Source organism: Cebus imitator, unplaced genomic scaffold (assembly GCF_001604975.1).
Source record: "Cebus imitator isolate Cc_AM_T3 unplaced genomic scaffold, Cebus_imitator-1.0 Scaffold153, whole genome shotgun sequence".
NCBI lineage: Eukaryota > Metazoa > Chordata > Mammalia > Primates > Cebidae > Cebus > Cebus imitator.
The window spans coordinates 142566-152743 of NW_016107468.1; the positions used below are offsets into that span (position 1 = coordinate 142566).

At 56.5% G+C, this 10178-nt stretch overlaps 1 protein-coding gene across 1 annotated transcript in view; it reads left to right on the forward strand.

Annotated features, from left to right (window-relative positions):
- CLIP2 (CAP-Gly domain containing linker protein 2) overlaps positions 1–8031 on the forward strand; it is a 93712-nt gene extending 85681 nt beyond the window's left edge. The window contains exons 13-16 of the mRNA XM_037743772.1: positions 2428–2587; positions 5189–5374; positions 5986–6048; positions 7203–8031. Coding sequence (XP_037599700.1) covers positions 2428–2587; positions 5189–5374; positions 5986–6048; positions 7203–7214 — 421 coding nt within the window. The 3' untranslated portion in view covers positions 7215–8031. The remainder of the gene's footprint in view (positions 1–2427; positions 2588–5188; positions 5375–5985; positions 6049–7202) is intronic.
- Positions 8032–10178: the final 2147 nt, after the last annotated feature.

Here is a 10178-nt window from a genome sequence, read left to right on the forward strand (position 1 = left end):
AAAAAAAAAAAAAAAAAGAAAGAAAAAGAAAAACAGTAAGTAAAAGGCCGAGTGTGGTGGCTCACACCTGTAATCCCAGCATTTTGGGAGGCTGAGGCAGGTGGATCATCTCAGAAGTTTGAGACCAGCCTGGCCAACATGGTGAAACCCCATCTCTACTAAAAATACAAAGCTTAGACAGGCGTGGCTGGGTGCAGCGTCTCACACCTGTAATCCCAGCACTTTGGGGGGCTGAGGCAGACAGATCATGGGGTCAGGAGATTGAGACCATCCTGGCTAACATAGTGAAACCCCATCTCCACTAAAAATACAAAAAATTAGCTGGGCATGGTGGCACATGCCTATAATCCCAACTAGTCAGGAGGCTGAGGCAGGAGAATCCCTTGAACCCAGGAGGCGGAGGTTACAGTGAGCCAGGATCACGCCACTGCACTCCAGCCTGGGCAACAAGAGCGAAACTCTGTCTCTAACAATAATAATAATAATAATAAATGCAATTTCAAAAAATAAATGGCAAGCTCTAACAACACAGGGCAGACTTCCAATGTGGCAAGCACCCCACCATAGTTGGGGAGCCCCTGAGTCTCCTGGGGAGACCCCACTTTCACTTCATTATTTTTCTTACTCTCAGTTCCTGGATGGGGTCCCTGAAGCATTAGCTTTTTTTTTTTTTGAGACGGAGTCTCGCTCCGTCACCCAGGCTGGCGTGCAGTGGCGCGATCTCGGCTCACTGACTCTCTTTGAAGCACAAACGTCCTTTTGTAAAACAAAAAACGCCGTCTCCTTTCCTCCTACACAAGTTAGGAGTTGCTGTAGTTACATTTGCTACAAATCTAGCACCTTTCGAGAAACTGCAGCCCTGCCCAGAAGGGAAACAGATGCGATGAGGCAACCTAGGAATTTTCCAGAACAACACTGCCCTCTGCAGATGCCGCCCGTGCCTTCTCCAGCAGGAACAAACCAGCCAGGCCCCTGGCCAGAGTTCCGGGGCCACCGCTGTCTCCCATCCTAAGTGGAAATGTTATTGTTGGTGCCCAGCCTGGTCTCACCTCTCCGAGGAAGCTTTCTGCCCTTTCTCAGCCACAGGATGCCCCTCCGATAGTCCCGATACAACTCCCTGGATCTGGGTCTTCTGTTGTCTCTGAATTTTCTCTGTCGTCTGCAGCCACATTTCCTCTTTCCCAGATCCTGGCTTTGCCCTGGTCTCCCTGCTGTCAACAGCCTCCTTCTATCCCGATTCCTCCTTCGGCCAGGCGCAGTGGCTCACGCCTGTCATCCCAGCACTTTGGGAGGCCGAGGTGGGTGGATCACAAGGTCAGGAGTTTGAGACCAGCCTGAGCAACATGGTGAAACCCCATCTCTACTAAAAATACAAAAATTAGCCAGGCGTGGTGGTGCATGCCTGTAATCCCAGCTACTCGGGAGACTGAGGCAGGAGAATTGCTTGAACCCAGGAGGTGGAGGTTGCAGTGAGCCGAGACCACGCCATTGCACTCCAGCCTGGGCGACAGAGTAAAACTCCGTCTCAAAAGAAAAAAATAAAATAAATTCCTCCCTGCTGGAATACCTTCTTTTCTTTTGCTTTTTTGAGACAAGAGTCTTGCTCTGTCGCCCAGGCTGGAGTGCAGTGGCGTGATCTCGGCTCACTGTGACCTCCACCTTCCAGGTTCAAGTGATTCTCATGTCTCAGCCACCCAAGTAGCTGGGATTACAGGTGCCCACCACCACGACTGGCTAATTTTTATATTTTTATTTATTTATTTTTGAGACAGAGTCTCACTCTGTCGCCAGGCTGGAGTGCAGTGGCACAATCTTGGCTAACTGCAATCTTCGCCTCCTGGGTTCAAGCAGTTCTTGTGTCTCAGCCTCCCAAGTAGCTGGGATTATAGGCGCGCGCCATGACACTCAGCTAATTTTTGTATTTTTAGTAGAGACAGCATTTCAACATGTTGGCCAGGCTGTTCTCAAACTCCTGACCTCAAATGATCTGCCCGCCTCGGCCTCCCAAAGTGCTGGGATTACAGGTGTGAGCCACCGTGCCCAGCCAATTTTTGTATTTTTAGTAGAGACAGGGTTTTACCATGTTGGCCAGGCTGTTCTCAAACTCCTGACCTCAAATGATCTGCCCGCCTTGGCCTTCCAAAGTGCTGGGGTTACAGGAATGAGCCACTGTGTCTGGCACTCCCCCCAGAAAAACTTTAAAAAGCATTCTAGGAAAGGTCAGGTCCTCAGGACTATCCCAACCCTGAGTCCTGGCCCCTCCTGGGCTTTGGTTGAATTGTGTTCACTGTGGCCCCTTGTGGCACGGACGCCATCTAGTGGCCCGTGCCCCCCACCAGCTGGTCAGTCCCTGGGCACTTGGCAAATTGCTAGAGTGTGGGAGCTGGGGGGCTGAGTGCAGTGGTTCTGTGCCCGCCCCACCCCCAGGAGCCTGAACGAACTGCGGGTGTTGCTGCTGGAAGCCAGTCGCCACTCCCCGGGGCCCGAGAGGGACCTGAGCCGCGAGGTGCACAAGGCTGAATGGCGCCTCAAGGAGCAGAAGCTCAAGGACGATATCCGGGGCCTGCGTGAAAAGCTGACCGGGCTGGTATGTGCGGTAGGGGTGGCCTAGGGGCAGGGTGGTCTTCGTGGGGCTGGGATAGCCTGGCTGTCAGGCCATGGAGACTGGAGACCCTCCTGGAATGACCCCAGGGACCACCGAATCACAGTGAGGATTTGAAATCTTCTAGGACCACAGGCAGGTGGAGGGACCTCGGCTAGCCCCTCCTGCAGACATCGTGGCTGCCTACGTGGCAGTCCATGTGATACGGTGCAAAGGAAAACTTCCTATGTGACCTGTCCAGAGGCAGGATGAGCCAATACAGGTGATGAGCTCCCTGTGCAGAGGAGTAATCAGCCACAAGACAGTGGTTCCTTGCTCAGGCTCCTGCAGCAGGGCTTCACGCATCTCAGTCTCAGGAAGGGGACGAGAACTGGAAAGCCTACAGCAGGCCTAGAACTCTGGGAGGCTGAGATTTCTTTTCTGCTATGAATAGGAACCTGATTTCACTGAGTCCCCAGAGAAGGGTTGGGGTAGGCAGGTATACTGGTAGCAGAGGACAGGACCATCCCCATCCCTTGGCCAGGCGCCATGGCTCACACCTGTGATCCCAACGCTTGGGGAGGCCCAGGCAGGTGGATCGCCTGAGATCTGGAGCTCGAGACCAGCCTGGCCAACATGGTGAAACTCCATTTCTACTAAAAATACAAAAATTAGCTGGGCATGGTGGTGCGCACCTGTAATCCCAGCTACTCGGGAGGCGGAGACAGGAGAATCACTTGAGCCCCAGAGGCAGAGGTTGCAGTGAGCTGAGATCCCGCCACTGCAGTGCAGCCTGGATGACAGGAAAAAAGGAAAAAAACCATCTCCATCCCCATCCTGTCCTCCTGTGATCAGCATTCAGGACTCAGGACAAGCCTGTGCCTGGTCAGTGTCACGATATGCAGGACGTGGGGTCCAGGAGGACAGGGCTGAGTCTGGGAAAGCTGCCCTGAAGCCCCCCCACCCTCCTGCCCAGCCCCTGGGCTCGGCTAATGCAGAGGCGAAGGAAGGAGAGCAGGGCCCAGCACTGGGGAGGTTTACAGGCTGGAGGGAGGACCTCAGCCCCGTCCGCCCATACCCGGGAGCAGGCCCTTGGCACTTAGGGTTCAGGGATAAAGGGTATCCCTCTGGCCGCACACCCAGACGGGCTGTGGGTGGTCACTGAGTCCTGCTGGTCTCCAAGTCCCGGCCTGTCTGGCCCGCAAGGGTTTGGTGCCTGCGCCCTCTGTGGTCCTCATGGCTCAACAGAAGATAAACCCCTGGGGTTGACACAGACTGGGGAGTCTTGAGTCCCCCCAGGGGCTTCCCCAGAGCCTTGTAGGAGTGGGCAGTGCTGAGGTCAGACTCGTGCCCATGGGCACAGGTTGGTTGAGTTCCCTCCCTCCCTCCCTTCCTTTCTCCTCCTTTTTGAAACGGGGTCTTGCTCTGTTGCCCAGGCTGGAACTGGCGGCCTCTGCCTCCCGGGTAGCCAGCCTCTCGCCTCATCATCTCCCTGCACCGTGTCCACGGGAGAACTTGGGAAGGGCTGGGTGGCTGGGTAGAAGCCTCTTGATTTTGGGAGGGAGGTTCTGTTGAGAGGAGGTTTGGAGGTGAGAGCAGGCAGGACTGGCAGTGCTGAAGGATGGTTTGTGCAGGAGCGACGGGGCTGGCGGGCCGTGGGGCAGGTACAGCTCTGGGTGCCACGGTCGGGGCGACTGTGGAGAGGAGGCACCTCGTAAGGCAGTTGGGTGGGGGGCAGAGTAAGAAGGAAAGAAGGGTCCCAGGCATGATGGCGCGCACCTATAATCCCACCCCTTTGGGAAGCCAAGTCAGGAGGATGGCTTGAGGTCAGGGGTTCGAGACCAGCCTGGACCTCATAACAAGACCCCATCTCTACAAAAAAATTTAAAAATTAGCCAAGTATGGTGGCATGCTCTGTAGTCTCAGCTGCTCAGGAGGCTGAGGCAGGAGGATTGCTTGAGCCCAGGAATTGGAGGCTGTAATGAGCTGTGATTACACCACTGCACTCCAGCCTGCACTGTAGAGTGAGACTCAGGCTCTCTCTCTCTTTTTTTCTTTTTTTGAGACTGAGTCTCACTCTGTCACCAGGCTGGAGTGCAGTGGTGCAATCTCGGCTCACTGCAACCTCCGCCTCCTGGATTCAAGCAATTCTCGTGCCTCAGCCTCCTGAGTAGCTGGGATTACAGGTGCCTGCCACCACACTCAGCTAATTTTTGTATTTTTAGTAGAGATGGGGTTTCACCACGTTGGCCAGGCTGGTCTCGAACTCCTGACCTCAGATAATCCACCCGCCTTGACCTCCCAGAGTTTTGCACCACGCCTGGCCTCTGTCTCTTTTTAAAAAATAAAAGGGAAGAGGGAGGAGGTCCTGGGTTTCTGATTTGGAGAACATGAATCACCTCACAGAGGCCTGAGGAACCTCTGGGTGATGCCCAGGCTTGGAACCCAGAGACAAAGTGAGGCTGGGAGACTTTCCTGCCTGAGGCGAGACCCCACCAACACACACAGATGCTCACACACACACACGCACGCGCGCGCTCAGGTATGTGCAGGTGCATGCATGCACACACACACTGATGAACTCTTCCCTTCTCCTGCCACTTCCAGGACAAGGAGAAGTCCCTGTCGGATCAGAGGCGCTACTCCCTCATCGACCCGTCCTCCACGCCCGAGCTCCTGCGGCTGCAGCACCAGCTGATGAGCACGGAGGACGCCCTGCGGGACGCGCTGGACCAGGCTCAGCAGGTGGAGAAGCTGATGGAGGCCATGAGGAGCTGCCCCGACAAGGCCCAGGTGAGCCGCGGCCGGCAGGGCCCAGCAGGAGACCAGCCTCGGGGCAGCGTCCTCGGAGCCCCTGTCTGAAGGAGGAGGCAGCTGTGTCTCGGGAACCCCAGTCTGAAGAGGGAGGCAGCCGTGTCTCGGGAACCCCAGTCTGAAGCGGGAGGCAGCCCTGTCTCGGGAGCCCCAGTCTGAAGGGGGAGGCAGCCCTGTCTCNCAGTCTGAAGGGGGAGGCAGCCCTGTCTCGGGAGCCCCAGTCTGAAGGGGGAGGCAGCCCTGTCTCGGGAGCCCCAGTCTGAAGGGGGAGGCAGCTCTGTCCTGGGAGCCCCAGTCTGAAGGGGGAGGCAGCTCTGTCCTGGGAACCCCAGTCTGAAAGGGGAGACAGCCCTGCCCTCTGGGAGCCCTGTTTCAAGGGATACATGGCTTTGCCCTGAGGAGCTTAGACTAAGAAGGAGATGCAGCCTTGCCCCAAGAAGCTTGGGATTTGGGGTGCTGGGAGCCCCAGGCTGAAGGGGTTGGAATTTGGAGCTGGAGAAGATCCCATGGGAAGACCCCGCCATCTAGTGGGCAAACTGGGAAGTGCTGCCTGGTGCCCCCCGCTCCAGCATCTTCCCCAACTCTTCCAGACCATTGGCAATTCCGGTTCTGCAAACGGCATCCACCAGCCGGACAAAGCTCAGAAGCAAGAGGTGAGGCGCGCCCCGGCCCTCTCACATCCCTCCCGGGCCGCAGGCCTCTCTGGAGAAAATCCCTGAAACGTCACCAAAAAAACAGGCAAAGATGCATTCTGCAAGGCGCTTTACGATAGGGCCACTTAGGGAGGGCGTGGTTGCAGCAAACGTGATGGCAGGTTCACCCGACTCTTTTGATTTGTGTTTTCTTCCCTTCTTTATTTTTTTTTCTTTGAGATGATGGAGTTTCGCTTTTGTTGCCCAGGCTGGAGTGCAGTGGTGCGATCTCGGTTCACTGCAACCTCCACCTCCCGGGTTCAAGTGATTCTCCTGCCTCAGCCTCCCGAGTAGCTGGGATTGCAGGTCATGCCACCATGCCCAGCTACTTTTGTGTTTTTAGTAGAGTTGGGGTTTCATCATGTTGGCCAGGCTGGTCTCGAACTCCTGACCTCAGGTGGTCCACCCACCTCGGCCTCCCAAAGTGCTGGGATTACAGGCGTGAGCCATCATGCCTGGCTTTTCCTTCTCTTCTTAAAAAAGTTATACGTTGTAACTTTTCTAAGAAGGGAATCTGTAACCCCAGCACTTTGGGAGGCTGAGGTGGGGGATCACTTGAGCCCAGGAGTTTGAGACCAGCCTGGGTAACATAACGAGACCCTCTCTCTACCAAAAAAAAAATATTTAGAGATGTCGGGTATGGTGGTGCACACCTGTAGTCCCAGCTACATGGGAAGCTGAGGCAGGAGAATCGCTTGAACCCGGGAGGCAGAGGTTGCAGTGAGCCGAGATCGCCCCACTGTACTGCAGCCTGGGCAACAGAGCGAGACTTTGTCTCCAAAAAAAAAGAGAGATGTGAAACTGAGGCTTGGAGTCCCCAGTGTGATGTCCTCTGCGCCAGCCCTGCACAGGAACTCAGGGCTCTTTGTAAAACTGCTTCTTCCTCTCAGCTTCCCATCAGCACCTCCCACCTGCCACCTTCTTTCTCAGCCCCAGATGCACAGTGGGGAGGATCTTCCTGCCTCAGGGCCTTGGCACATGCTGTTCTCTGTATGCTGCTGTTCCCTCCTCCCCCACCCCAGCCCCACCTCCTTTCCTCCCTGCCCCCTCTCTGGCTGCCTGTCCCTCCAGGCTCCCAGAGACCCTTGCTGACCATGTCCTCTCTCTCTCTCTAGGACAAGCACTGACCCCAACGGGATTCCGTGGAGTGGCCCAGTCCACAACAGAGCCCCCTGAAGCTGCCCGGTGGCACCTCCTCCAGGCAGGAGCCGGGACTCTCACTTTGGAGACAAAACAGTGTTTGAAACAATAACGTACTCACCGCCGTGGACAATCCCCCACCCCGATCCCCTGCCAGACCAGGAAGCTTCCTCAAGCCCGGCCTTCCGCAGAGAGTGAGCAGTACAGCTCTGGCCCGACCCGGGGACCTTCGGCCCGGATGCCTGGCAGCTTCCAGAGTTTGTCAGTGAAGGCAGAGGGATCCAGCGAGGCCCAGAAGGAGCTGCCCTGATGACCATCTTAGCGCCCCTGTGCTCTTTTTCTGCCTGTTCTCCCTCGGGTCTCCCCAGGATGCGGGAGGGGGGCTCAGTTTGTCCATGCAGGCACCAAGGAGGAAAGTCCAGTCTTTAAGGGTCAAATGGGAGCCCCTTTTCTGAAGCCATTTCCAGGCCAAGGCAGTCCCCAGGGCTTCTTGTCCCCACCTTCTGAACCTTCTTCAAACAGTGGTACAGGTTCCCCTCAGCCAGCCTGCCTGCCCAGCGAGGCCCCCAGGTTCAAGGTGTTGGCAGGTGGGGAACAGGATCCTCCCCCCACCGCCCATCAACACCAACACACACACACACCTCTAAGCTGCTGGCCGAGGATGTCACCAAGGCCCCAGAGCCACAGTATTATGAAGGTTGGGAAGTCCCTCTCCTCACCTCCCACCGTGACCTTGAGCAAACCCTGGCTCGGAGCCTGGGGCAGGGGGAGCCTGGGGTGGAGGCTCCAGGCAGGTTTGACAAAGGTCAGTAATACGGTGTCCCCTGGGGCTGACCAGATCTTCCAAATCATCTGTATCCACCTGCAAATGCATATGAGCGGGCCCTTATGTACACACCGCATTCACACACACATACACACACACACTCAGAGGGACCACGTGTGCCCACGATCGTGTGGGTGGTGCCGTGAACCACACCCAGGCCACACAGAGACACATATTGGCTTCTGGGACTGAGACCCAGGCCTGGCAGGACGGTACCCACAGACACTGCAGACATTCCCACAGCTGAGAGGTGTGCCCACACCAGGTACATGCAGCCAGGTGTTCAGGGGTGTGTGTGCCACACAGAACAGCCCTTCCTGGTCTCACCAGTCACCTGCACAGCACGCCTCCAGCCCCATCTCCTCGCGGGGGCTGGGGGGAAGACAAATCTAACTGTCCCATGCCCCCCAACCCCCACCCTGTCTTCCCCTCAAGCCTGCTAAGTTATCCCAGGCCTGTGCGTGCTGGAAGAAGCCAGCCTTGGCCCTGCAGCCTCCTCTCCGCTGGGGAACAGTCGGGTTGCTTACAGCTTTGCCCCCCGGCCACCCGGCATCAGCACAGGGGGTCCTGCCCCACCCTCTGGCAGCTCAGGGAGTGTTTTCCTTTGAGGCCTCCTCCACCAGGGGACCAGAGGGAGAAGCCCAGTGCCCCATCCCAGCTTTCCCTTAACGCAGAGGACGCGTGTGCAATTCATAGGAACGGCCCAGGCCGCCCTTGTGAGCCCCGCCTGGTACAGGTAGGTGGCACTCACGCTCCTGCGCACGTGCAGCCCAAGTGGGAGTCGGAGTCAGTCCTCTGGGCCCCTTGCCAGTCCCCGTCGGCTTTCGGTAGCTCGCATGCAGTTCTAACAGCTGTCTAGAAGCAATGCTTTAGTGGCCTAACCCAGGGTCAAATACAGCTCTTTCCAGCCAAGTCAGGCAGCTCTGCCCCATCTGCGGGGGCACCGATTAGTCCACTAACAGCCAGAGATCCACCCAGCAGGGCACCGGGAGGAGCTGGGGCACCTGGTGGTGGGTTTCCCTGGGAGCCTCTTCCTCCAAGGGCCTCTCCACCCACCCGGTGTGGCCGCCCAGGGGCGGGGCTCAGCCATGTCCCATGTCCCTTCCCCAGGTCTGTCCCACGCCCCTCCCCTCCCCACAGTGGAATTGTTGAAGTGTGGCGAGTCTGTGCTCAGGACAGTAAAGCTTGTGACAGGTCCAGGACCCCTGTGGTTGGCTCATCTGCTCCTCTCCGTGGGGACCCTGGGTTCCTCCGTCTCTCCCAATTCTTGGGCACCCTGGTGCCCCCCGATCCTGCCCTCTGCCAGCTCATTCCTTCCCAGGTAGGCACAGCCTCAGAGGGGCAGGAGCTGAAGACATCTGGGGCTGTCCTTGTCCTAGGAGAGGCACCTTAGCAAGGACAGGCCCGGGAAGGCCGCCGGAGAGGGCCGGTCCCTGTTTCGCATTTGAACCTGCTGGAGGAGTAAGTAAGCCTGCAAGGAAATCGACGGAATCAGCGATGGACCCGCTCACACACGTGTGATGATGACTCTGATGAGGTTTCCAGCTTCAGTAGGCAAATTCTGGTTCCTGCAGCAGGATTTCTGCAGATCGGATCACCAGCACAACGTGTTGCAAACTTTGTAATCAAACAGGCTTTGAAGTGGAAGTTGCCTCCCTGGGAGATGGAACAAGGATCTTTTTTTTTTTTTTTAACTGCAAGATGGAGTTTAACTCTGTCGCCCAGGCCAGAGTGCAGTAGCACGACCTTGGCTCACTTCAGCCTCCCGGAGCAGTTCTCCTGCCTCAGCCTCCCAAGTAGCTGAGACTACAGGTGTGAGCCACTAAAAATACAAAATAATTTTTGTATTTTTAGTAGAGTCGGGGTTTCACCGTGTTGGCCAAGCTGGTCTCAAAACTCCTGACCTCAAGTGATCCACCTGCCTTAGGCTCCCAAAGTGCTGGGATTACAGGCGTGAGCCACTGCATCAGTTCCTCAGAATGTTTTTTTTATTTTTTGTAGAGACAAGGGTTTCACTCTCTTTCCCAGGCTGGAGTGCAGTGACGCGATTTCAGCTCACTTCAACCTCCGCCTCCTGGGTTCTCATGCTGGGACTGCCACCATGCCCGGCTAATTTTTTTTTTGT